Here is a 27,884-nt window from a genome sequence, read left to right on the forward strand (position 1 = left end):
GCACACTGTGAGACACGTTACACACAAAATACACACATTGTAGGACACACACATTCACAATGATTATAGATACACACACTCTCTGTGGCCCAGCTCACTGATCACATCCTTTGCTCTGCACTCATACATTGTATAGGGAGTTGTACGATATAAAGTAGCGGGAAATAAAATATTTCTGTTCTTGCTACAAGTCAGGCTGCGATCATTATCAGAAATAAATCATCAATGGTTAGATTACCTTTTGTCAGATTTGTGTTTCATTCATTCCATTCCTGGCGGATGAAGTCAGCGGCATTTTGTAATCATTTTCAGGGACGCGATGCAGATGGGCCAATGACAGTAAGTCCAAAAATTTTGGCTGGCCTTCAAACACTGAACAAAAAATATACAAATCCTAAATACAATTTTTCATCTAAAGTGTAACTGCAGTCAGAAATTTTAAGGAAAGTTGGAACCACATGGAGACTTCCTTTACTTCTTTTCCTAATGACACAACAGGAAATAAATGCTATATCAGTGAAGGACAGAGACAGAAAAATAACCCATCAGAGTTTTAACCCCTTACCATTTAAAAACGATGACATGTTGGAGAACCAATATATTTGATCTTCAATGAGAGAACCTGCACACTAATTTCCAGACCTGGGTTCCACGTTTGAATCTCGGCCAGGACATTATCTGCATGGAGTTTGCAGGTTCTTCCTGTGTTTTGGGGTTTCCTCCCACATTCCAAAAACATGCAGTTAGGTTAACTGGCTTCCCCCCAAAATTGACCTTAGACTGTGGTAATGACAAATGACTATGGTAGGGATATTAGATTGTGAGCTCCTTTGAGGGACAGCTAGTGACATGACTGTGGACTTTGTACAGCGCTGCGTAATATGATGGCGCTATATAAATACTGTGTAATAATAATAACTATTTTAGGATTGTTCTGCAAGCAAACCAGAAAACCTGAAAGCAGCACAGTTTCCCTTGGCTGTCTTTACCTTGTGGGTTGGCAGTAGAAGAGGAAAAAGAGACTACATAGCAATAACAGACACTAGGGTCGATACTTCATATTTGGAGTTCCCTGAGGTCTGGAGAGAATGTGAGGGTGCAGGACCAGCACTGCGTCACCAAAAAATGTGCAGTTTTGGTTTTGAACAGCTTGAAATAGCAATAAACCTAAACAGGAAATATATTTAATGTAAATGAACAGCTACAATGTACATAGAAAATCCCTCGTCAGTATGGTCAGGTTCAGGGCAGAGGGCAGCCCCAAGGTAGGTGATTGTTCTATTGCTTTGCCCATTCGGAATAAAGTGACAATCCCTTGAAAGCCCACCACCAGCTCATTTACAATCACTATTAAACATGGCAGCACAGTGGCTCAGTAGTTAGCACTCCGGCCTTTGCAGCACTTGGTCCCAGGTTCCAATCTCAGCCTGAACACTATCTGCATGGAGTATGTAGGTTCTTTCCATGTTTGTTTGGGCTTTTTCTGGGTACTCCGGTTTCCTCCCATATTCCAAAAAACATCAGTTAGGTTAATTGGCTTCCCCCCAAAATTAAATGTAGACTGTTATAATGACATATGACTATGGTAGGGACATTAGATTGTGAGCTCCTTTGAGGGATAGCTGGTCACATGACTATGGACTTTGTACAGCTCTGCGTAATATGTCGGCGCTTTATAAATACTATGTAATAATTTGCTCTGTCAGAGAACTTTTATGGTTTGTGACGTCTTCTTCCTTGGGTCGTAGCAGCCACTTGCCAGACCCGAATACTGGGAGGGATTGACATGAACTCTGTGTAAGTCCCAGACCACGTATCATGGACATTTGACTCCCAAGACAATTCAGAGGAGGTGAGTATTATTGCGTCAATGTTGGGTATTCTAGATAGACAAAATCTCTTTAAAACAAGGAGAGGAGGTCGGATGTACACTGGGGAATATCCCTGCTTCCTTTCCACCTAAATTTTGCACAGACCTTTGAGTTGTCGTAGATGGCACCCCCATAGATAGGAGATGGCAATTATCAATGGTTGTGTTCCATTTTCCCCAGGATTTCCCCTCCCCCCTTCTTTTCCTTCCCTCTCTCTCCTTGGATGTCGGACGCTCTCCGGCTCTAGGAAATAATCCACTGTCCTTCTATTCCAGAATTAGCTAAATTCCCTCGGAGGAGGAATGAGGCTTTGTGGTGAACGAGGCAGCCTTAATCTGCTGCGAGCTCCATGCGTGCCCAGTCTCTGGGCAGATCTGATTCCTCCATCTGCAAGCTGGTCTCATAACCTAAAAGAAATTGTTTTCATCTGCTGAAACAGTGATAACATTACTGCATGTTCCATATTCCTTGCAGAACTCATTTCTCTTAAAGGGTCAGTCCCTAAAACTAATATTCCAGATTTGGGTAGATGGTAAAGTGTTAAATTCCCTGACATTGTCTTCTATCTCTTGGGGACTCGGGTCGGTAAGAGCTCTGCATTACCTGCTCTGCCCATTTATAAGAGCCTTCCACTCTCAATTCTCATGGGCTTCATTTTCTAATTGCCATCTATTTCTTTCCTGATTTGACTGACTCCAAGACAACCCTCCCCCCCCTTTCCCTTTCAAGCCATTGATTTAGGATTTTGGATCTTGAGTTCTTGCAAGCAGTTCAAAGAATCCTCTAGAGGAAAGCAGTGGATGCAGAGAATTTCAAAAGGTAACCAGTCACAGCTTGGTTTATGCAAGAATCTATCGGTTTTGGATAGTAGCGCCTGCAGAATTTTGACACATACAAATAGCTGGGAGTTTTGTTATTTTAAAGCTGTTATGCGCTCTCATATGCTGGAAGGCAGCACATTGGTTCAGGCTGTTGAAGAGGCCGTTACCTCTAACCCGTGACGCTGAAAGTAAGAAGACGTTTTTCCTTTTTCTGTTGGGAAGAACATAGCAGGGTGCTTCCTCCTGCTCTTCCCGTAGCACAGAACAAGGCTCCAGTGGTTCCTTTTACCGCTTCCTGAAGTGATTACTAACATTTTAAGAAAAAATTAGAGAGCATGTGTTTAGAGTTTTAATCTGAATATTTAGATTTATATAATATCACAGCGGTGACAGATTCTCTTTAGGCTTAAAGTGGACAAGGCAAATTACAATGTGACATATTTTATGAAATCTGTTACAGCACTTCTTTCCTTTCTTCATCACCCCTGTAACTTTTTATTATATAATAATCATTCCATCCATTTACCCGGTTTTATGGGGGGACAGTGTTGTTCATTCTGCAGTGAAATCACACAGCAATGTTGTCACCGTAAAGATTAGGCTAACCTGGGTGTCCATGCAGAATGAAAGTTCATGAAAGTCCAATATTCAGGTTGTTGTGTTAAGTCTATGTGTCTTTTCATCGTTAACAATTTTTCAACTATCTTTGTGCTTTCAGATGAGTCTTCCTCGGAGAGCTGCAATGGGAACTCCTTTTCTGTAGCCAACCCGTCTGCCACCCCAACCAGCTCTGCTCTAAACTGCACACTACCTGATATGAATGGAAATCCTCCTGCTCCTACCCTGGAACCAACTACCACATCAGATGAGCAGCCCATGAACCTCAGCGACAAAGTCCGGCCTTCCCCGGGGGTCCCGCCATACCCGTCAGATGCCGAGGCTCTGCGGAGCCACGGGAAATACGGCACGAAGGCCACATCTGAGGTAGGTATAATCCTTATGGGAGAATTCTGCTACTTTCCTACCTACTTTATGAATCTCTGATTTGTTTTGGGGCATGAAGGATAGAGGATCAGCCTAGCGGGCAAAAGTCTGGAGTATTTAAATGATTGATAGACCATATCATGTCAAAAAGTATAGGTCGATTTGGAATGGCACTTGATTCAGTTCGGCAAATGAAGAAATCTTTGACCTGTGTGCCCTTAGTTATATCTCTATGCCTAACAATGGTGTGCCTTTGACATATTGAGAATGCGGTCTTTGTGGTGCAACCTGATACAGAACCCGCTTCCTCACATCCTATGTGAGCATTGAGGGCAATTCCAGGGGCAAAGCCAGGCTCCTATTAGCCCCAAACTGTTATTTAGGTTGCTTCAATCTTTACCTAACTATTATCCAATTACCCTGTATTTTCCTTATATCTAGAAATTGAGCGCCCTAAAACTTCATTCTACACACATTATTCTTCCTCATTTCTTTCTTTTTTGTCTTCTTTGTTTGCAGTCCCCTCCATACAGCTCAGGAAGTTACGACTCCATAAAGACCGAAGTGACAGAAGTAAGCGGCTGTGCAGAGGATCTGTCAGTGGGCAGAGCTGCGGCTGTGGATGACGACGATGATGATGACCACGAAGATAACGACCGCATTACAGACACAGAAGGGCTGGACCCTGAACGTCTGAAAGCTTTTAACGTGAGTAACCAGCCCCCATCCCTGCATAGCAACTTAATATGAACCTCTATATAATGGCAGTAGATTTAGTATAATTTTTTGCGCATGTCTGATACTTAAAGTTGAACTCCAGGCAAACAATGATATACAAAAATGAAATACATAAAAGGGCGCTAATATACCTCCGAAAGGGTTTGCATGTCTGTTCACCCAGTCCTACGATTTACACAGTTCTCTTATATCCAGCCAGGTAAGGTGAATTCTAGGGTCTGTGTCAATAGCATTAGTTCAAGGTGCTTCAGAGATCATTAAAATAATTGACAGGTACATGACTTCTTTCTGCCCTGCTTCTCATAGACTTTGAAATGCCAAACTCAACTGAATTAAACAAATCCTGTCAACACAGGCTCTATATGGATTGTACAGATTGTACAGATTGTAGCATGTGGCTGGCTTTATTCTTGTTTTACAATACTGGAATGTGGTAATGCATGTGTTCAACAAGTTACCACACATGGGTGCCATTTAATCCTAAGAGTGCCTCACCACTTATGTGAAATACAGTCTGGCGACTCACAAATATGGTGTGCTGCATTACAAAAAAATACTTTTTATGATGCATTGGGCAGTTCATTCAAAGCAACACAGGGAAATATCCAGCATTCGCAAACAGCAGCAATGTGAACCCAGCATTAGAGCCATCAAAACCTGAATGTTCACAAAGGCTTGTATATTTTTTAGAGTGGTATACTTGTAATGTTATATAAATGCTATAAAAATATTTAGGATTCAGCTATGTTTTTCAGTCAAATATTTATTGGCGTCAGCCATCCTGATAAACTTTATTTTTACATCTCCTAAACAACAGATGTTTGTGCGCCTATTTGTGGATGAAAATCTCGACCGCATGGTCCCAATCTCCAAGCAACCCAAGGAAAAGATACAGGCCATCATTGAATCGTGCAGCCGTCAGTTTCCAGAATTCCAGGAACGTGCCAGAAAGCGCATCCGCACCTACCTGAAGTCCTGCCGGCGCATGAAAAAGAACGGCATGGAGATGGTGAGATCTGAACCGGATGCTCGCTGGGTCTGTGTGAGTTACCAGGTGTAAAATACTGTGTGTCCTTATTACAGAATCAAGGGATTGATTATGGGTTTCACAATACCCGGTCAACTCCAAACAGGGTATATTTTTTATTTGAGGGCATGCAAGGTTTTCTCTTGACAATATTTTCATTTTCCATGACCTAAATGGAAAAAAAATAATTTTACTAGCTGGACCTGTGTTTTTAGCTATAAATTCTATTTATTCTATATTTTGTCCTGTTTATAATGACACAAAGATTACATTTTTCATTACAAAGCATGGTGAAGTTAGGAATAAAACAATGAAGTTTCCATTTTCAAATTAGTATTTTTTTTGGACATACATCACTATAGAAATAAAGGGACTAAGTGAATGAAAATAAAAGAAAGTTTATATTAATGTAAAGAAGTTAGCTGAGGGGAGGAAGGAGTGACGATTTAGCAACTGCTATGTTGTAACTCTAAATGACATTTTCTGCTGTTGTCACTACAAAGCTATCTGCTTACACCTAAAGCACTCGGAGGTATGGGGGCTCCGGACCTGGTAAAATGCTATGTGGCGACGCATCTTCGCTACTTACCCTCCTGGACTATGTTAGTCTCCCCCGGTGTATGTCGGAAGTTGGAGGAAGCTTGGATTTCCCCACTTCATCCTAATGTGATGCTTTGGAGCTTCTCCTGGTTAATGCCCGAGAGGGATTTGCTGTCCCCGATGGTTTTTATGAGGAATATCTGGAGAATGTATAATTCTAGGTACAATCTTTCCTCACGGGGCTCTGTGCTTACATCTATCATACAAACCCCTCTGATACCTGACAGCTTAGCTAGAAATATGTGGCAGCCATGGCAAGACCGGAGGCTTTTTCATCTCCAAAATGTATTACACCCAGTGGAAAAAAGATTGCTTTCCTTTTCGGAGTTGCAGGAAAAATTTGATCTCCCTCAAACATCCTTTTTTGCTTACCTACAGATTAGACATTACATACAATCACTCTACTCTGTGCCCAGATTCACTGAAATAACTCCTTTTGAGAGAATTTGCATTGGAGGTCCATTTTTTAAGGGCCTCATTTCCTCCATTTATGGCCTTCTGCAGGAATCGGCAAGGGAGGTATCTGGTAAATTTGTATACATGAGTACCTGGGAGAGTATTTTGGGCGGTGCCCTGGAGCAGGATACATGGTCCACACTGTGGGAAGCAGCAAATAAAAGCTCAATATGTACACTTTATAAAGAAAATCTTTACAAGATTTTGTTCCGCTGGTATCATACGCCGGCGGTGTTACACCGCCTGTTTCCGGAGGTAGATCCGGCTTGCTGGCGCTGCGAGTCCCATTATGGGACTCTGGAACATATTTTTTGGTCCTGTCCCCTTATTCAGGGCTATTGGGGGAGAGTCAATGCACTACTTGGGGACGTGACTCAACAACGATTTCCCCTGCTCCACCACTTGCTGGGATTGCCCCTTATGGACCTCCCCAAGTCCGCCCGTCAGCTTATTACACATATTTTAGTGGCTGCTCATACTCAAATGGAGATCCAGACTGCCCCCCTCTATGGGGGATTTTTATGCTCGTATTCAAGACATACGCCTGATGGAGTACCTCACTGCCCTCCTCCGAAACAGGGTTGCAAAATTTGAACAGATATGGGAACCTTGGGATGCCTACTATACCAGTCTACAGGTTTAATATGTGGCTGGTTCCAGATGCCACTGTGCTTCCTATTCACCTTTGTTTGTATCCCGCCTCCTATTCTCCGGCTTAGCTTTGTTTTTTCTTTTTGACTCATTTCTTGTTTTCTGTTGTTTATTTATCTGTTGTTTCCGTATTTTCATAGTCTATGGGGTTTGATAGGCCGGTACAGTATGGCCACTGTTACTTACGCCAGAGTTTTATGTACAATTATCGGATGTACCTATCACCCTGTATGCTGTGTTTACGAGATGTTTTGCTGTATAAGCCTGGTTGTCTTTGTATGTGAAAAATGTTCAATAAAAATTCAGTTTAAAAAAAAAAAGAAATGACATCTGCTCCTATGATAGAGCACAGAGCAAGTTGCTATTAAAGCCAGCCAACTACACTGAGGGGTTATGAGCAGAGTGTACCACATTCTACTAAAGTATTTAAAGTTTTTTTGTGGTGTGTATAGTATGCCCAAACTTCATAACCTGTGACCTATAGGTAAGCCAACTTCTAATCCTGTATCTCATGTATGTGGTACTCTCAGTTGAACAGATACATGTGACATCAACAAATTCTGACCTTCATGTCGGCTCTTGGAGACACAACCTGCAATGTAAAGTCTTCATGCAATTTAAAAGTGTGACGTGAAATCATATGGAGCATCATCCAGTCCTGCAGGGTTTTAAAGAGTTCATACAAACACATCAAAGCAGTTTGTGCCCCAAAGGAGATTATAAATGAATGCCCTGACTATGGTCATACAGAAGTCAGTGTAACAGAATATACAGACTCTGGTGGGAATTTGTTGCTAACCATCATTCTTCTGGATAACAAAGGGGCCAGTATGTGTTATCATATAGCAGGATATAAATCTTTTCGGGGGTCCGTCTGTTTAGCATGTGATATAGCTTATTTGTCACTTATATACAATGCTTTTTGTGTTTTCAGGCCAGGCCGACTCCGCCTCATCTAACCTCAGCCATGGCAGAAAACATTCTGGCAGCTGCCTGCGAGAGTGAATCAAGAAAAGCCGCCAAAAGAATGAGACTAGAAGTTTATCAGACCGCTCAGGTAATAAATAAGTGAAGAAAAAAAGTTTTGAGGTGTGCATTGAGGTATCGATCACCCCATATAGTACACCTCTTTTTCTGCTTTCATGTGCAAACACATTTTCGTAGGCATGCAGGTTTAGGAAGCCCAAAGCACCATGTGTGAAGCTCTATGAATTCTGACTGCTTTTTATTTTCCAGAACTTAGGCACTGCTCAGTTGTATGTAATTTCATTATAGTTACAAAGATTGCTGAGAGCAACAATTCTCAGATTCTTCTTTTTGCTTAAAACTGCAGTTAGGTTTAGGTGAAGGTGGCCATAGACACTTCTGCATCTTTTATTGACTTTTCCCACCCCTTAAATTCTAAGTGTAAGAAATGTGCTGTGGTCATAGCTAATCCAATTTCTCTTGTTTTACCTGCACTCCTGTCTTGTTTTTGCTTTTTTTTGTATAATCTCTTTCTTTCTCCTTTACTTTCTTATTCTCTTTTCTTTTTTTTCCCCTCTTTATCTCCTATTTTTTCTCTCTCTTTCTCTCTAGCTCCCCTCATCTTTCTCTCGCTCACCCCTCACCTTTATTTCTCTCTCCCCTCATCTTTATCTATTTATCTTTCTCTCTCTCTCCCCCCCCCTCATCTTTAGCTCTCTCACCCCTCATCTTTAGCTCTCTCACCCCTCATCTTTCTCTCTCTCACCCCTCATCTTTCTCTCTGTCTCCCCTCATCTTTCTCTCTGTCTCCCCTCATCTTTCTCTCTCTCTCCCCTCATCTTTCTCTCACGCCTCATCTTTCTCTCTCACACCTCATCTTTCTCTCTGTCGCCCCTCATCTTTCTCTCTCCCTCCCCTCATCTTTCTCTCTCTCCCTCCCCTCATCTTTCTCTCTCTCCCTCCCCTCATCTTTCTCTCTCTCTCACGCCTCACCTTTCTCTCTCTCACCCTCATCTTTAGCTCTCTCTCACCCCTCATCTTTAGCTCTCTCACCCCTCATCTTTCTCTCTCTCACCCCTCATCTTTCTCTCTCTCCCTCCCCTCATCTTTCTCTCTCTCCCTCCCCTCATCTTTCTCTCTCTCCCCCCTCACCTTTCTCTCTCTCACCCCTCATCTTTAGCTCTCTCTCACCCCTCATCTTTAGCTCTCTCACCCCTCATCTTTCTCTCTCTCACCCCCCTCATCTTTCTCTCTCTCCCCTCACCTTTCTCTCTCTCACCCCTCATCTTTCTCTCTCTCACCCCTCATCTTTCCCATCTTCCTCCTTTTCTTCTTTCCCACCCTCAATCTCTCTTGCTTTTTTTTCCTTCCCTGATCTTTCTCTCTCCTCCACTTCTCTTTCCTCTCCCATCTCCTCATTTTTATCTCCTCTCTCCCCCTTTTTCTTTTTTCCCCCCACTTTGATTTCCCTTCTTTCCTGAAACACCTCTTCTGCTTGCACCCCACCATCTTCTCTCTTTTTGCCAAACCCTATTCCTCTTTACTTTTTTCTCTCTCTTATCCCTGGTCCCTATATCCCCTCTCCTCTTTCTCTCTCATGTTTTGTGGCTATACCTGTCTCTCCAATATGGTCACATTGTTCCCTTTTATCTCCCTCAGGAAGAGAATGTTTCTTTGGAGAAGACCTCCACACAGTCTACCTACACCCTGCCGGCAACCCCTTTTAACCAGGATCCTGTCTATGTGAATGGCAGTCTTCATTACACTTACCGTGGTTACGGGTCTATCGGAGGCAACCTGGCGCCCCCCACCTCTCTGCAAACTGGAAATCACTGCAATGGTAAGCCCCAGCCACATGCAAGAATTAGATGCATAGACTGACAATATCATATGTAGAACAATGAGGTAGTTCTGTGTATGTTTACTATATTTGTGTACTAAAAAGTTTGTTATAACAGTGGGGTATAAGCTGTATACCATGATTTCATTTTGTTATTTCATAGCTGATCATTACCCTGCAATTTTCAAATTTCTTTGTCCCTTGAAACAGGTCCAACTGATCTCAGCATGAAGTCTTTGGCTTCTGGCAGCACCCATTCTAACTCCACCAACCGGGCAATGCCATGCGCCCAGCTCAGCCCCACCGAGATTGGAGCAGTGCGGCAGCTAATCGCTGGGTACCGAGAGTCGGCTGCTTTCCTTCTGCGCTCAGCCGATGAACTGGAGAATTTAATATTGCAGCAGAATTGACCAGAACCCTTGGGCCTGGACCTTCAGTCTTGACCTCTCATTCTACAGACTGAGAGAAGACAGCAGGGTCCCTCTGCCCTCACCCCCAGACAGTCGCAGACACTGAACTTGCTCACTGAGCAGGAGCCATATTTTATCCCGCAGGGCAATCGGAAGGACGCTGGCCCTGCGCTTACCGCGCTCTACTGATAGATCGAGCTCCGCCCATCGGTGGGACGGATATCAATCACATATTTATTGAGATAAGGAGTTCTTCTTTTATTAATTTATTTTTCTGAATTTTTTTCATTTGTATAATATATACGTGTTTGTATGTGTGTAAGTGGACCCATCAACTCACCAGAGTTTGGTCGTTTTGTAGGCGATTAGATGGCATTGCCAAGGAAGGCAAATCCCAGGCCTGCAAAGCGGCCTCTGCTCTGTAAAGGTGACAGGTACACCTTAGAGAACTATACCATCCAACGGTCATTCCATCTTTTCCCAGCATCTATGCCGGTTTTGGCTTTGGCTGGATCCATTCCACTATGCCATTCTTTTGAGGTCCACTTTGACATTCCACAATATACATTGGGAGCACTCCTCTAGGAGCACGGGGTAAAAGGGGCATTATTTTTGTCCTTCTTTCTCCAAAGCTCTGCGACCTTCCACCACTGGACCATACCATTCCACATTCACGCAGGTGATGTCACACTAAATCGGGCTAAGCAACGACTGAAATACCTCCTTCATCTTCTTTCCATCTCTCATCCACTGGGGCTGCTGATTCATGTAAACACACTAACATTTGCTTATTGCTGCTATAGATTGCCTTTTTTTCAGGTAAATTCAGCCGCCCCCCCACCTTGACCACAAGACCTCTTCTCCTTGCACGTCCGTTCTTACAGGTGTTTTTGCACAGAAACTAACAAGTTACCTTTTTTTTCACTACACACAACTCAGGCGGACAACCGGCTCAATCCTCAACCTGAACTTCCTGTTCAGATCTCACTTTATGCTCTCCGTCCCGATTTATGAACCACTGTCTCCGTTTTGGTCCACCTCATTTCAGAACATTCCATTTGAAATCGCCATCTTATTTTTTTTTTAATAAAAAATCCATGTGTTTTCTTGTAAATCCATTCCTACTGAATCCTCTTCTATATTCATGTCAAGTCAAGCACTTTGCAATTAATCATTTTCTTTTTTCTTGGGTGATTCAGGAACTTTTTAAGTAGTTTTCAACTGCGAGCTGCATAATGTGCGGTGACTGTGGATTCACAGCTTTTAGCGGCATTGCTATTGTCGGTCGTGTAGCTTTTACCCACACAGAACATAGCCGTCCTCATGCAGAGGTCAGTGGTGTGTTTCTCCGCGGAGGCTGATTGAAAATCGAACCGTTGTTAGTTTTCCTAGGCCGTCCTCATCCTAAAATCAGCCGCGACTCGCTTACGACTTTCTGTCCCATTAGGTGGAGATCGATGCACTGACAACAGTACAAGACCCGGAAGCGTTTTTTTTATATGTATAATTTTTGTGGTGCTTTTAATTATTTTCTATTATTATTTTCTATTTGTCTTAGCTAAACACACTTTCCTTCCGACAGCTTTAGTTGCAGTCAACGCATACGTCTGATTTTGGACTCTGAGTGTCCTGTTTACATATACAGATGCCCCAGCTCTTGCAGGATCCTGGGGTAGAGGGGACTGGAGGGGACACTCCTCTCCTTACCGAAAGCCACAGAAACTGTAACAGCAAACAGTGGCGCCTTCGATGAATAGTGTGCAATTCACTTTACTCCGGCTGACTCAGGTAGAAAGGAAGTCACACTTTATGACTGCTGGGTTTACAGATTGGCTTCGGCGAGGCCACTTTCTTGTTTGCTTGGAAAGTATCGATTGGGTAACTTTGTGCGAGGGTCCACCAGATTGCATTCAGACCCCCATCCCACAGAAGACTAAGCTACACTGGCAGTTTTGATTTTTAGGATGAAGTGATGAATGGGCAGTAATCTGATTTACACTTTCACACTAGCCCGAGCAAACTCTATGTAGCCTAGCACCGCTCTATTGTTGCTTAAATAAAAGGTCGGGCAAGGCAGTCTGCAGCCATGATAGGAGATGGGGAAGACCTTTTTTTAGGTTCTTTCTGCCAGGGCAAAAATATTTACCTTTCCTTGCCATTTGGTCATGTGATCTCAGAATGCAAAATTAGCCAATATGAATGATGATGCTACCCAGGGCAGATGTCACATGACCAAGCACCTAGGTGCAAAACTCTGATGAAAAAAGCCTGTGGGTAACTTGGCCAAAAACCAACTGCTCCTGTCTTGTCCTGATCCATTTTTTAAGACAACCTGCATTTTTTTTTCCATAACGGTTTCCACTCTGCAATTGCTTTGTTATAACATTTAATCACAGCAGCCTTTGTAGCTTAGTTTAACACCCCTTCAAAAAGCCTCAATCCTTTGCACTACCAGGCCGTGCCGCCACCTTCCTGCACTCCATATCCCTTCCTCCTTTTCTTTGCACTCCTCCAGAGCCCCCTATCCCCAAATCTACAACCCCCTACAGCTGCACTTGGCTCTCTTAAGCCTATGAGGCAAATTCAAGAAAACATATATATAATATATTAAAGAATATTTATTGCTCCCATGCTTTCTTTATCAGTAAATGTGATTTTAATTAATATAAATTTGTAGAATGTTTTTTTTTTTTAATCTTCTTTTATTCTATAGAATGTGATGTGTTTAGTAGACAGAACCCCCCTCTGCTCCTTTTTACAGACACTACCAGGCGCTCTATATGACACAGTAATGAAAAAAAAACCCAAATGGTGTTATTATAAAAACGCAAAAGTGCACTGACTTGCCACAAAGTGGATTTTTGTTTTCCTTTTTAACATGTATGTCATATGTAAAAGGCTAACTAATGATTAAACGCCCACTGCATAATAAAAAGATATCACACCTTCCACCTGTAGTGTGCCATGTCTTTTCCATGGAGGTCATGTGTTTATCAGAGATGTAGGGCAAGAAGATAAAGACAAAATAGTTGTTCTGACTAGGGATGAGCATGATGAGCCTTTGGCATTCTCGCAAAAGTTTCCTTAAAGTTCCGATGGGTTCGCAAAATTTCACGAAACCATCGGAAATTACTACAAGAGGATAATCACTGCTGCATTCATAAATACAACTGTGGGAATCCTCCTGTCAGTGAGCAATCCCTCAATTCTCCCGGCTCCATTTATAAATGCAGCCGTGATACTCCTCCTTTCAGACTAAGTCATGCGGCTTGTGTTTATGAATGAACGCGGCCGTGGGAAAAATCAGAGGATTTTTCCCACGCTGCATTCATTCATGAGCAGCCAGCTAGACTCATACTCTGTGAGAAACTCAAACCAGGAACACATAGTACAGGACTGCAACAGCAATCAGAGGAGTGGAGCTGACAGCTTATTGGTCTTGCAGGTCCCAAAAATTCGGTCTCGCCGGCCAAATTTACAAAGGCCGTTCTCACCTACATGTTTGGTAAGCGAGAATGGCCCAATTTGCCTCGAGACCGAATTTAAAAAATTTGCTCGCTCATCCCTGGTTCTGACTGGGGCTGCATTTGGTCTTCTTGTTCCCTTTATACTTTATAGTCAAATAATATATATATAAGCCTAGAGCTCAACTCTTTTCAAAATACACAGGTGTGTGAATCTTTGTGTATTTCTGGAATGATCTGTGCAGTAAACCAGCGTGAATGTTTTCCTTTGTACGGTTGCTTCTTGCATTGCAGACCGGTCACTGCCGTGGTCTCTCCTAGTGCAGGGTGATGGGTCTTGTGTCCACCCCCTGTAGTTTTCTATAGGCAGCCTGGCACTCATTCCAAACTATACTTTCTAATTACTTTGAAGCACATTGGCAATGCCATTGTCTCTGTTAAATAGCAATAATATGGTTTGCAAGGGTGTTTTGTGCACACATTTATTGGATATAGAACAGAAGAGGATTAATAGGGAATATAATTCAGTTTTTTTTCCTGGAGTTGGGCTTTAAACTTGTTACTTCAAAATTGTAATCATTTCAGATCTGCAGCTTGTAATAAAATAATACCTGGTGACCAGGAAGGTTCTTTATGCAGATACTTCCTGTTACAAGGTGACAACGAGCTGTTCCTAGTTAGCCATTGGTGTTATCATCCTGTATTAAGGGCTTCCGATGGAAACGGCAAGAAGGAAATTTTGAAATTTTAGAACTGAAATGTTGTTACACAAGAGTTATAAATCTAAAATATTATTATTGTTCTAAAATGTTTTTTTTTTTTTTTTTTTTAATTATCAAGACGTGACTTTCCACTGAAGATTAAATCCCTGACTCCAGGTATAACTTTTTCATGTGTTGTCTTGAGCAGTGTACTGATGTCAGATTTCACCCCACAGGGACAGACAAAAATCCCTTTTTTAGTGAAATGCTGAAGAGTTAAAACTTGGGAGTGTTTTTTTTTTTTCATGACAACTTCTTAATTCTTTCTATGGTCACCACAGCAAGGCATCATGAATGGCTGCAGCTCCTCAATGATTTTGCTGTGCGTAGAAAACATTTTGGAAATATCGATCTAGGATTGCCAGTCTCCCGCTTTGTAGAAATCATTCGCTGTTGTAGGAGAGACTTTTATCCATTGCATGTTTGTGTTCTTTTTTTTTTTTGGCCAGGTGAAGACCTTGTATTTCTGAAACCAAAGACCTTCTATGTTTGAGCATCGGTTGTAGCTCTGAGGGTACGAGCTCTGATTGGTCTCCTGGAGATCATGAGTTCAAATCCCTCATAGGGCAAGTTCTGTGAGTCCCAGGTGCTGTGCCTGAAACCCCCCCTGGTGGTGGAATGGGGTAGTGGGAATGTTTCAGACCCTCTACTCTGTCCCACCAACAGGGGTGTGTGTGTGTGTGTGTGTATATATGGGGGTGAGGCCGAAAAAAAAAACCTAAGTCCCACTTTTTGAATGGGCTGCCCCGGTAAGACAGCCCATTCTAATTATATTTGTTGCAGTGATCACAGACCATGGACCGAAAGAGGCGGGGGGTCCACAACCTAATGTGATGCCCACATTTGTTACAGGCCTGTGGGGGCCTGGGACTGGAGCAGACTGGCGGGTTGTCCATGGCCTCCAAGCTTTCACTCAGCGATTTGAGCTCGAGTCTACTGCGCTTTCATGTAGTTGGCCCCCGGAACCTACAGCGCTTTTGTGGTATCGACCTCGGGCTCTCCAGAAATTTCATGGCATGGTCCTTGAGACTACAAGCACTTTGGTGGATTCAAACCGGAATCTACAGCTCTCTGGGTCAACAGTCTTATCCGCTGAGCTACTCACTTCCACTCAATTTGTGGTGTTTTTGTTGTTCTATTTGAAGAGTAAAATATCCTCTGAACTAAGGGATAAAACCGAGGCTCGAACCAGCAAATTGAAAACTTCTGTTGGTTCTCAAGCTATCTGCTAAACCTCTGCACCAGAAACTCTGGGTTGGTAAATGTCATGCTTGGGCTGGAAGACTTAGTAAATGTGATGGTAAGAAATTAAATATTATATTAATAAATAATTAAGTTATATTATAATAATTTAAATTCTTAAGGATATATATTCAAACTTGCAACCCTGGTGGGGCACATTGGTCCATTAAAGTATGCCAGCCCTTTAAAGCCCTAGTGCAGGGGTGCCTTACAGGTGGATCGCGAGTGGATTGCGGAGCCCTGCCTTTCAAAATAAGCTCTACCACGCACAGGACTTATTAAGTCCAAGTTTTTATTGTTGGTAGATCATTTTGATTTGGTCATTTTAAAAGTAGCTCCCCAGCCAAAAAAGTGTGAGCACCCCTGCCTTGGTTTATCAAAATTTAAAAGTAAAAAGATGAGGTCACTGATTTCTTTTAGTAACTGTTGTAATGTGCTTCAGTCATTGCTCTCATTTTTGGAGTTATTCCCCTCCTGCTCCTTCACTTGGTCATTAGCGCAATAAACCAGCTGCCATCTGATGGAGACATCAACTTTGCAAAATGGAAATACTTTGGACAACTTTGGAAACAACCACCTGGAATGCAACCCAGGTCCTGAGAACTTAGGACACCGTTTTCACCCATGCGTATACTTTATTTTGCTGGGTCAAGTCACACACGGGTTCCTATGAGGCGCAGGGCTCCATAGTAAAATCCTATGCCAGGGAAATGGGCCCAACAGCCATACATTCTGGAAACAAATTGGAATATACTGAGGACACCAATCCTGGCTGCTAAGCCTCTTTACCAACAAAGCTCTGGTTCCAGGGTGGGGGTGAATTAGCCCTATTTTAATATTTTTTACCCTTTAATAAGGATGCTGGCTACTTCTTACTTTGAGCAAAGATTTTTTGATTAAAATGACACAAAGGGTAGTAGAGACATGCTTGTAATTATTTACTATTAAAACTTTACACTGGGGTTCCTTGGATTTTATGCTTAGAACATTACTGCTGTCCAAAAATGAAGGTCTGCATATACATGCTCTTTAGTTCTCTGCCAAGCAATTATACAATTATGATCATTACCAATTGTTGGTAATCCAATACAGCAGATCACTCTTGATGTCATTGGCCTGTTCTAAAACTAGAATTTGCCTCAGATGACAAATAATTCTTATGTAAGCCCACAAACCCAGATTTTACATTTTTCACCCATTGATAAGGCCATTGCAAAACATAGGAAAGAGGTTGATCAAAACCTTGGCAAATGCAGTATGCAAATACCATAAGTAACATGCCCAGCACTTGTTAAAGTCATTTTTACAAAGGTGAAATTTACTGCTGTCCTATTTATACTTTTTTTTTCCTATTACCAGTTATACTGACCACCAACGATCTGAAAAGCAAGGAGCAGATTGGAAAATAAAATAGCTTTTTGTGATGTTGAACCAGCGGCCAAGAACAAGCAGGTAGACTAGATTAGATTATGTTCTGATTTGATTTGTGCGTCAGATATTGAAGACAGACAGGCAAGTAGTATTAAAGCCTAAAGCCTTTCCATGGTTGTAGCACCATCAAATGAACCAGACTCTGTTACCTTCTGGGTGCAGGGCATGCAACATTGTCTGATCTTACCTGGGCTCCCCTGCCACTCCTTCCACAGTACATGACACTTCAAGATGTGTTGCAAGGGACCCGATTTTCTGGGGACAGTGCTTGGGGCCTATAGGCAAATGGCTAGTCCCTAGAGAAAATATATTTCCTCTCTTGCAAGGGGCCTCCATTAGTAATGCTGGCTGTGATATAGTGAGGTGTATTGAGAAATATAGATTAGAGGGAGGAGCAGGTCTGTGTAAGATGTTGCCAGTGTCCTAAATATTACCAGTGTCCTAAATATTTTTGCAGCATATCTACATTCAATTCATTCAAAGTGGAACTAAACCTACCGGTAAATTAAAAAATGCTAACAGGCAGATTCTTACTGCTACAAGGGGCAGGGAATGTTCCTATTGCAAAAAAAAAATGTACCCACCTGTGCTCCACCTTTTTATAATGGACGGTGTGCTGGAACCTTTTGCAAATGAAACCTGCTTGCTTACAATTATTTTACAGTTCAGGCTAGTTCTTTTTTTCAACAATTAGGAGACCAAAATGCCCACGCTGGAGAAATAATAAATGTTGGTGTCTTCCCGTTTCATTTGTGTGGTTTTACACAAGGTTGCTACCCATGCATTTGGTCAGGTGCAACACAAGCAGGGGCACTGATTACCAGTGATAGCTAATGGGAAAACCATTAGGGATGCCGATAATTTGTTTGATCAATCTTTTTTTGTAAGCAGAAATCATTTCCTAATATGCACTAGCCAATGGGAGCCCTTTACACTAATATTGCATAGACCATAGATAGTAATGTTGGAAACTCCCATCTGTTGGTGGTGTTTATGGAGCGGCCCGATTTGTATTAACAATGGGTGCTCCAAAGCAAGAAAAATAAAACAAGGGAAAAAAATTAAAGTGTACAATGGCCCTGCATCTAACGACTGGTATGTACCAACCATATTAGCATTAAGAATGGGCTGTAAGCAGCTGCGTATGTTGAAATAAAGAGTATGTCCGTGCAAAATCAGTGTGAGCAGCTTCATCTTTTTCCCTGTTGCACTGCACAACACCTCTCACTCTTTATCATAGGTGAAAGGAGTTCTGAAGTCCAGCAGAATTGGTCAGGAGTGACAACATTTCATGGCATTTCAATGCAGGTGAGGCAGCCGAGTCAGCCCAGAAAGTTTGGAGCTAGATAGATATTTTTCTGCACTCGTATTTTTAAGAAGAAATGTAAACGCCTTACAGAGATTGACTGAATAGATTTTATTTTTTATTTTTGCCCAGACATATACTGTAAAACTAAAGCGTGCAACAAAGTTGCACAGGGAATGGGGGTTAATAGGAAAACCGGGAGGGAAAAAAAAGAAACATTTGTTAACGTAAGGTCCAGCCTATGAGAAATAAACAGGAGGCCAGTAATGGAAACTCACACAGCAATGCCATCTATACAGAATATACATTTATATTGTGGGCCAGAATTGTTTACAACATAAATACAGGAATAAAACACTGGAATGCAGAAGCTGAACAGTTTACTTTATATACAACCCGTTGAAATCTCAAACATGATTGTGTCCATGCAAAACCGAGTATGGACATTTCCCACCCCCTGCTCCCTCCCAAGCCCCACCCCACCCGAAACACTGACCGTAACCCTGCCATCACTTACACGGCCGGGAAAGCACCCTGTGCAGCCTCCAGAGCTGTGCCGGTGGGTTGAAGAGGCAGTAATGTGACAAAAGCATCTGCAATAATACTTCAATAATAATACTGCGCATACCCTGCAGGGACACTGCACCAGGAAGGACGTATGCACCACTAACTCAAAAAATGATACAAAAATACTCAGTGTGGCTAAACAACTGGAGCCGGCGCTCATTAAAAAAAAAAAAATACATTGTTTTATTAGAACGTGAATGAAAAAGAAAGCTTAAGATGTGTAAACTTTATTCAACAATTGCTGCAAATTATAATATCCTAGTGCCATTTGACAATATGCCTTTGTGCAGAGACAACTTTTGTGACAACCTGGCCATCCATCCACTTCTAATTTTTCCTTAACAAAGCATTTCTTTTCTCTTCAGCAAGAGATGTGAAGGGCACAACTGTTCCTTCAATGTTTCTATGAAATGTCATAACCCATAACCATCATATCAGTGTACATTTATAAAGACAATAGATCCAACATGTGGTCAACAGTGCTTGCTGTCCGTAGCAATCATTTGCTTGTCTACATATTTATCCTCAGGCTGCATTTGGGATAGCCCGTGCCTGTAAACCTTTCTCCTTCTTCCATGCAACTCTATAGAGCCAACTGGGAAGATTCTACAGACTACTACAAATGACAATCTTACAATAAAAAATATAGTTTGAGATGAGTAGGCCTGCTATAGGCCAGGTTCTCCACCTTGTAACATGATGAAAGCCCTTGGGCTAAAAGGTTTTACATTATGTTCTCCAAAAGAACAAAAATATGAAATACAAAGATTAGGAGCATTTTAATCACAGACTCCAAACCCTGGTCTATGTGTTCAGAATACATATTTATTAGCTGGAATGGACTTTATTAGGTGTAAATATGACAACTTCGAAAAAAGCTGCTGTGAAAACACAATACAGCAGCTCCAAGTAAGCATGGGTTACCATATAAGTCCCAGTGTTATTCTGCAAAAAAAGAAAATAAGCTGGACATCTTAAAATCCAGCATATGAATGGACTACAACACACAGGGGTGCAACATGCCTGACACGGTCCCAAATCCTCATAAAACCAGCTCCCTGCCCTTTCTCATTACTGCCCCTTCAACAAGATCTGTATCACAATAAGAGCTGAATAATAATTATCAGCGGTTTAGTCTCTAACAAAATGAAGCATAATACGTAATAAATCACCTTCGGGCTCCGAAGTTATGAAAATACAGACATGTACTATTGAATGTCCTGGGCGATCTTTTACTATCTTATGACAAGGCACAAAACACAAAGCTTGGAGGGGCCAATGCAGTCGATGTGACAGAACGCTCCGCACCCTTCGCAAACTGTCATGGCTTTAAAGCTGCAGGAACACCGCAACGAAACGTGCTCCTCGCTGTCATGCTCGGCAAAGACTTCCAGGGACAAGGTGGCCTCTCCGGTGACGGCAAAGTCCCCAGGAAAGGAGGAGAGGCGTACTCCAGCTGAGTAGCAATAGGAAGCCACATCCTGTGCTTGCTTTGATAGCTTTCCAAATAACGTTTGTTTCATTTTGCTCGACGGGGACAGCGACAAATCCACCGGCAGCTCAACATGGACATCGACCTCTTTTGGGAATGGGACGAATGGCATATCAAAAAGCAAGGGTTCCTTTCCAACAGACTCTGCACAGCTATCCAACCGGAGCTTCTGTTTTCCTCCTCCACCATGGTCTTCTTGCTTTTCATCACCTATGAAATGTCCTATGTCGGTAGGTGGACCAGTACCAGGATTAGGCTTCTTGGCCAAAAAATATGCATCTTTGGAGATTGCGGTGGGACACTCCGACACTTGTTCCCTGGGAAATTCACTTTTTATAGCAGCAGGAGTGACCAAAGATGGAGAATCTTTAGGACACTCACTCATGCTGTTGGGAGATAAAGGATCTCCAGCTTTGAACATAAAGTTCACATCCGTTTGTGGGCAAGATAAATCTATCGTTTGAACAGGGGCGCTTTCACAAGAGTCACATGATGGAGAGCGACGAGACCCTGTCAACTTGTGTGTTCGGTTTTGTTCAACACTGTCCAGCAGCTTAGACTCATTTGGCTCCCGTACATCCAGAACATGCGAAGTGTTGACTGGCTTACAAGGAACGTTATCTGCAACTGGTTCATTAATATGCTTCAGTTCATTTCCACATTCCCAATGTTCCTTATCAGTTGAGGTGCTGGCTGGCTGTGGTTCAGGAGAATGAACAGCAGGTGTATTGGTGGACTCTTGGAGGTCTTTTCGTGAGGAATCCATGGCACCATTGTTACTTTTGTCGGCAGAATCCTTTTCAGCAGAAGCTGAGTTGACAGGCTTAATTCTGTTCTGAAAAGTGTTGGACACGTCACCAAGAACACTTGACACAGACTCTGACGGTCCAAAGCTTCCTTGCCCCACAGGATCTGCAGCAAGAGCGGAAGTTGGACAACCAACTCTTATTATATTTTCTTCCCCTTTGCCATCTATAGTATAATCCTTGTCACAGATATTTGCAGCTTTATCAGAATTCTCACCCTTACAGTAATCCAAAGATGGCACCTCAGAGCCAACATCACCATCGACCACCTCACTGACGTGCCACTCTTTGGTCATGGCACCAGAGAGGCCATGCTCTTTGGTCTCTGGAGAACTATTAGTCCTAGTTATTTTGACTCGAGGAAGATGAGGTTTGTCTGCCGAGTCCCTTACAGTTGTGGACGGCAGTAATTGTGTTCTGCAGCAATCTGCTGGCTTCTTTCGATGTCTTCTCTTAGCCGATCTTCTCCTTTTGGAGTCCCTGAACCAGCTTCTTCTTTCCCTAGTGCCCTGACCTCCACCTGGGCCTCCGCCTCCGCCAATGGAGGTCTGGAGGTCATGGCCACTGGTCTGACGGTCAGCAGGTGAGCAGGGATTAGGTTGGCACCCAGGGGGATCAGGGTTTGGGATGATCCGGGGACAGATCTGGTAAGCTGGCAGACCTTTAACCACCCAGGGAGGTTTGATGCGAGAAAGCTGGATCTGCAAAATATGAAAAGACCATTAGGTTATTGGTCCAGCAACACATTCTACAAATATCAAAAGCTGAAGAATCACAAGAAAGACCTAAAATTTTACCAAAGTCAATCTTAAATGTGTTTAATTTTGTATTTAGAAGCATGGACCCCCTTTTTTTTTTTTTTTTTTTTTTTTAAATACCACCCTTACAAATATGATAAGCAGGTTTAAATATAGAATTGTGTGACACTAGAGCACTAAAGTGACATATTTCTTACTGTAGGATTCTGAGATTCTAACAAATGTGGTGGGTGTAATAGACAAAAAAAGGACTTCATCATACCCGGATTGGGGGGACTTTTGGTTCTTCTTTGGTGGGCTGTGGCTTTTCTGGGTGAACACTTGTAATTGTGTTACGAAAGGACTGACGCTGTTCCATTCGCGGCTTCTTCTCGAGGGAGGGGCTGGAGCTATCGGGATCGGTGATCTTCCTTTTCTGCTCACAGTTCTCGGGATGAAGCTCTGGGACCCTGTCAGAGGTGGATGGAAGGTTTACAGCCTCTGCAGGGGTTAGCCTGTCCTCTGAAGCTGGGCTGATATCTTCTGTTCTCTTGGGTGGAGTAGAAGGAGTAGAGGACATTCTTGCTTTAGAAGCCATAGTAAGGGTTTGCTGGTGTCTTTCTCGGTTTCTGTACAAGCTCCGTCGCAGTCTTCCACGAATTTCTGGAAGGGACTCTTCAACATGAATGGGCTCTGGACTGGTCCTTTGCAGAGATTCACATGTAAAGTCAGGTTGGTTGCACTTATCTTCTGGGTCAGAACCTGGATCCTCAGACAGGCCAAGTCTACAATTAAAAAAAAAAAAAAATTTAATCTCATATAAAATAATTGCTAAAATTGTGTGCACTTGGCACATTGGACCTCAGCCTACCCACTAAAAATGACGTGATGTCACCCAGAACGCAACCTAATACACCTTACTGAACACCAGTGTCATTGACGCCAAGTCAACCTGTTAGCTAGAAACTGCAGACATCAATGAGAATGCGAGCCTATCCATTCACTAGAGAAATCCAGCTCGAATAATCCCAAAACATTTTTTCTAATTGCAGTGTCATTCCAAATGAGGACTCAAAACTGTCACAAAAGGAACAGAAACTGCACAGCAGAAAAATAATGCAGGAAATTCAACAATGACAATCATCCAGTGCTAAAAAAAAATTGTATCCCAACAGCTACTTACTTCTGGCCATAAAAATCCTCAAAAAATGTCTCCTTCCAATCTTCCATTTTCTTCTCTTTCCCCATTTCTTGTCTCATTCGCAGCTGCATCTCCGGCGTAAATTCACCTACAGGTAAACGTAGCAAAACCTCAGCATAGGACAATGTAGAAGTGGCCAACTTTATATAATCAAGTTGACGCCCTAATGAAAAACTTTGGCAAAGAGAGATAATTGAAGGGGTGTACATGGGCAGCTGTGGAATTATGGTGGGGTAAGCAAGCAACCTACCATCTGCCAGTCTTTCCCTCCACCTCTGGCAAGCATGGGCAAAGAACTCATTATTCAGGGCGCTGCCACTCATCTTCAGCTGTCCTTCTGGAGTTACCTGAAGATAACGCATAGAGAGGTGTTACAACTAAAAAAAATCTATCGCTCTTTTCTCCAACAATTCCTTGCTGTATCAGGACTAAAGCACCCATTCTATGACCATGGGAAAATGCTGGTCCAGCACAATTTTAAAGACCTTACATTAACTCATTTAGGTAGACAGCAGAGGTTATAAGTTTTAGGAGTTAAAGTCAGCTTTGTATAGAAGTCCTGGAAATTACCTGTCTGTCTACCTCTGGGAGTAAAAGCAGCAGCTGCTGTTGAAGATTGTGGGGGAGAGCATTAAATGTCCGGACATTGATCAGTGCTCGAAGATTTGTGTTTACAAGAATGGAACCTGGGGTTTCAAAATCAATTTCTTCTTCTTTGTTCTTTCTTACTTGTGCTGTGAAGAGACAGCAGACCAGCTTTAGGCAAAGCACTCATTTATTTACCCAACACTGCAGTGGAAAATACATTTCTGCAAAAAGTTTCCGCTGTACCTGAAACCGGGGAACTCTTAATACTTCTGAGGTGATGTGTGGAGTTTCCGCTCAGTGCTGCACGTCTATGAAAGGTCAGACTGCTCCCTATGGTTCTGTTACTGGAGGATTCACTCTCTACACGACGGACAGACAAGCCTGCTACACCAAGGAAAACATCAACTTAAGTGTAAAGGGTCTAAACAAGCACCAAATCCAGCTGATATGTGATGAACAAGCCTCAATGAAACATAAAAATGTCCTTATTTTGCAGAGTTTCAGTAACAGAGGCTATGCAGACAATCCAGAAAGAAGTAACAGATGTGGGCTGATACTGACCAACAGACATTGGGCTTATGAGTGAAAAGTGAAAATGTCGGGAGCCAGTCCCTATGAAATATTTACTTTTACATTTCCTTTTTTTTTTTTTTTTTTTTTTTAGTGCAAGCAAGAAAAGCCTAAATAAAAGTTGCAATTTTGCTCTGAATTCAGATGCAGTGCCAAGCAATGTTACCACTCCTCACCACAGGAAGATGAACTGGATAAACTTTGCAGAGGTATTAAGAGAAAGCCATGTAGATGACATTAGATGCTGCAGTAGGCCATAGTTCTACTTAAGTGGTTATATATCATGCAGAAAAATATTAGCGTGAAACCATCAGCTAAACTAAGGAGAGGGTAAAAGGGTCAATGCAACTAAAAGGTGGTATTATAGGTATTAGTCAGTGTGGGAAAGTTACCGGTGCTAAGTTACCTGGTCTGTATACCTATTTTCCCCAATTATCCACCTCAGAGCCAAGTTCCCGGATGGGTACAACTGCTATGCCCATGATAAAGAGCTCTGGGTCTCTGGGCCTTCACAACTACTATGCCAATTATAGGGGTTTCTACCATCCCTGTGCAAAGCTCCTTGGTCTCTAACCGTGCGGTTCCTGTTATGCCTGAGCAGAGTTCCTGGGTTTGAATATCTGCTCTTCCCCTTTTTTAGAGTCCTCCTACTATCCCTGCTGGATTTTTATTCATATCTTTAAGAAAGAATGGGCACACTGCAGATGGAGACATGACTCTCAAACACAGCCAAGTACTTAAACTGAACCATAGAAAGGTACCGTGGCAAATCGATCTGTCCTAGAGATATCACAGTAGTAGTACTAAGAAAAATTAACGTATTGGTTGTTACAGAGAAAGGTTTTTTTTTTTTAAGCATCCCACTGCAGTTAAAAGAAAAATTGCTCACCTGAGGTTGATGGTAAATGGGCTCCGTTTACTTTCAAAGGGGTCAAAACAACACGAGGCATTAAAACTCCACTTCTCCTTTTCTGCTTATTGACCTAAAAATGAGCACCTCAGGGTCATAGAAAAAAGCAGCACCCCAAACCCCAACCACTATCGGCACAGCACCATTACCTGCACTAAGGACCTGGTTTCTCTGACATGAGACTCTTGGGAAGAGGAAGCACTTCCAGAGGACTCTACTGCAAAGACAGGGATTGGTCAGGTATTAGATAAGACAAAAGCTTGTGCAGATATACAGACCATGTAGAATTATATATTTTACACACATCAGTATATATTCACTGAGGAATGTATTTACTGCTTACCTGCTGTAACGGCATTGCCCTCGTTCCATTGGCTGCCCTCTTCATCTGCTGTATCCTCTGTGTCCCCATCTTCAGGAAGTGACACAACTCGGGACCACTGCACTGCATTCTTCTGTAATAGAAGAAACAAACCATAGTGTCAGCGAATGGATTATTTATCTCTATATTGCACTATAGCAGTGGGAACAGATCAGGAACTACACAGCTTCAACCCCTAATGGCCCCGATAATCCATCAGAACTTTCAAATCAACACTCAAATTCAGACTGCACAAAGCCAGGGGACCATCCTTTCCCTTAGTAGAATGGAATAAATAACAACCATATATAATAGGGAGCCAAATAGAGGACTGTCAGTGCCTTTCCCTGTGATTCCACTGCAAAAAGGTCAATTTCCACCAATTTAGAGATTAAGAAGATCACACTCACCTTCATTGTGAACAGACTTATCCGTCCTGGGAGCTTATAGAAAAGAGCCTCTCGGGTTCTCGAGTTCGAATGTAACATGGCATTCAAGCAGGCTAATGGGGACGATCCACTGGACAATAAAAACAATTATATAAGTTTACCAAATACAAATAAATAATTCCCCCTGTACCCACATTTATAATTGTGCTGTGATCCTGGATGTGAGCCATAATCTTGGATGTGAGCAGCTACAGCACACTCAGAGGTGTCATCCAAGTGATACTCTTCCCCTTCACATTATGCATGGATCCTTAAACTATCCCAGAAGAAATATAAAAGAATCTGATCACATGAAAAGCCATGAGATCTCAGAAAAGGGAATTCTGCTGTTCCCAAAGTACTTTAAAGCTTCTATGACATTTTAAAACTCAGTAAATTCAGACTTATTGCAGGAACAAGTGTTTATGCATGGCTCATAGCGGCGGGCACCTTGACAGTAGCTTAGCCTCCGGCACTGCAGTGCCCATTTCTAAAGAACCAGCGTTTGCAAATTTACAGCAGGCAGCGGTCCGTCCTACTAAACTGCCATCCCCATGCATTCTCTATTGATCTGCCACGGATAGACGCTACATGTTTTATCTCCCTCAAGGCAGCAGTTCGGTGGCAGAAGAAGGAATTAATTGCACCATAACCTCACCACCAGTCTGAACATAGCCTAAGGAGATAACAGAGGACATAGAGGATGGAAAATGGATCCTTTACAAAAAATACATAAAAACTAAACAGTTATATAACTCAACTGTCTCATTACTGTTCTTACCTTCTATAGACGCCAAAGAATGTCATGTAAGTAAGAAGACAAAAAAAAAAAAGTTATTAGTGACAAGTGACATGGGCATCAAATACAAACATAGAAATTACTTTTTTTAAACACCGTTCACTTGTTTATTTGTGATGATTATATAGAATAAGCTGACAATCTAAACATACTGAAAGTCAATGAAATGATCCTCCTGCAGCAGAACTGAACGATGTGGGGAAAGTAACGCATTCTGAACTATTTCACAAATTAATGTACCACAAAACTCACTTTGTTTCTTTCAGTCCTTCGGCCTCAATCACATTTAGAATCTGTTTTGGAGTCATTGGTGCATCTGAATAGTTCTCTAATACCTGGGGGAAAAAACACTATGAAAACAACCAACAAGTAACATCCACCCTCTAATGCAGCACCCTGTCCTCTCATTCTTATGGTTTATATACTGTAATATCAGGCAGGGTAAAATATGATATGGGGGGGTGTAATGTGATATGAAGTGTATATACCCTAATAGGAGAGCTATAATGTAAGGGGGGTATATACACTGTAATATGAGACAGGTGTAATATATCAGGGGGATGTAATTTGATATGAGGAGTATATACTGTAATATGAGGGGGTAAATACTGAATTGTGAGGATGTATAATGTGATACGAGGGGGTATATACTGTAATATGAGGATGTATATTGTGATACAAGGGGGTGTAATGTGATGCAGGAGGTATATACTGTAATATGGAGGAGTGTAACATGATATGGGGGTATTTACTGAATTATGAGGGGGTGTGATGTGATATGGGGTTGTATACTGTAATATAAGGGTGTGTACTGTGATCTGGGGGGTATATACTGTAATATGACGTGTTTAATGTGA

General features: G+C 42.2%; 2 protein-coding genes and 1 long non-coding RNA gene across 8 annotated transcripts in view; 1 reads left to right on the plus strand and 2 right to left on the minus strand.

The window, feature by feature from the left end:
• LOC140332950 (uncharacterized) overlaps positions 1–476 on the minus strand; it is a 28,100-nt gene extending 27,624 nt beyond the window's left edge. The window contains exon 1 of the long non-coding RNA XR_011921257.1: positions 239–476. This is a non-coding gene — a long non-coding RNA (uncharacterized lncRNA). The remainder of the gene's footprint in view (positions 1–238) is intronic.
• A 1,627-nt stretch (positions 477–2,103) lies between these two features.
• On the plus strand, positions 2,104–13,313 carry NOL4L (nucleolar protein 4 like). Of its 2 annotated transcripts, none has more exons than XM_072414246.1 (7): positions 2,104–2,690; positions 3,411–3,676; positions 4,196–4,384; positions 5,232–5,456; positions 8,083–8,205; positions 9,774–9,954; positions 10,165–13,313. In XM_072414246.1, the coding sequence occupies exons 1-7, from the start codon at positions 2,672–2,674 to the stop codon at positions 10,362–10,364; spliced, it is 1,203 nt and encodes a 400-aa protein (XP_072270347.1). In that variant the 5' UTR covers positions 2,104–2,671; the 3' UTR covers positions 10,365–13,313. The 2 variants fall into 2 exon arrangements, with proteins under 2 accessions (XP_072270347.1, XP_072270348.1); XM_072414247.1 differs by having other exon boundaries at positions 2,118–2,690; positions 5,232–5,423.
• A 5,351-nt stretch (positions 13,314–18,664) lies between these two features.
• ASXL1 (ASXL transcriptional regulator 1) overlaps positions 18,665–27,884 on the minus strand; it is a 13,032-nt gene continuing 3,812 nt past the window's right edge. The window contains exons 2-13 of one of the 5 annotated variants that reach the window (XM_072414249.1): positions 27,280–27,362; positions 27,010–27,012; positions 26,211–26,319; positions 25,783–25,894; positions 25,589–25,656; positions 25,419–25,512; positions 24,203–24,340; positions 23,942–24,105; positions 23,622–23,718; positions 23,354–23,459; positions 22,454–22,955; positions 18,665–22,134 (exon numbers count right to left, since the gene is read on the minus strand). In XM_072414249.1, the coding sequence (XP_072270350.1) occupies positions 20,371–22,134; positions 22,454–22,955; positions 23,354–23,459; positions 23,622–23,718; positions 23,942–24,105; positions 24,203–24,340; positions 25,419–25,512; positions 25,589–25,656; positions 25,783–25,894; positions 26,211–26,319; positions 27,010–27,012; positions 27,280–27,362 (3,240 nt within the window). In that variant the 3' untranslated portion in view covers positions 18,665–20,370. Of the gene's footprint in view, positions 22,135–22,453; positions 22,956–23,353; positions 23,460–23,621; positions 23,719–23,941; positions 24,106–24,202; positions 24,344–25,418; positions 25,513–25,588; positions 25,657–25,782; positions 25,895–26,210; positions 27,363–27,884 lie in introns of those variants that run through there. The other 4 variants (XM_072414252.1, XM_072414248.1, XM_072414250.1 and 1 more) reach the window with 4 other exon arrangements.

The sequence above is a fragment of the Pyxicephalus adspersus genome, chromosome 6, assembly GCF_032062135.1.
Source record: "Pyxicephalus adspersus chromosome 6, UCB_Pads_2.0, whole genome shotgun sequence".
NCBI lineage: Eukaryota > Metazoa > Chordata > Amphibia > Anura > Pyxicephalidae > Pyxicephalus > Pyxicephalus adspersus.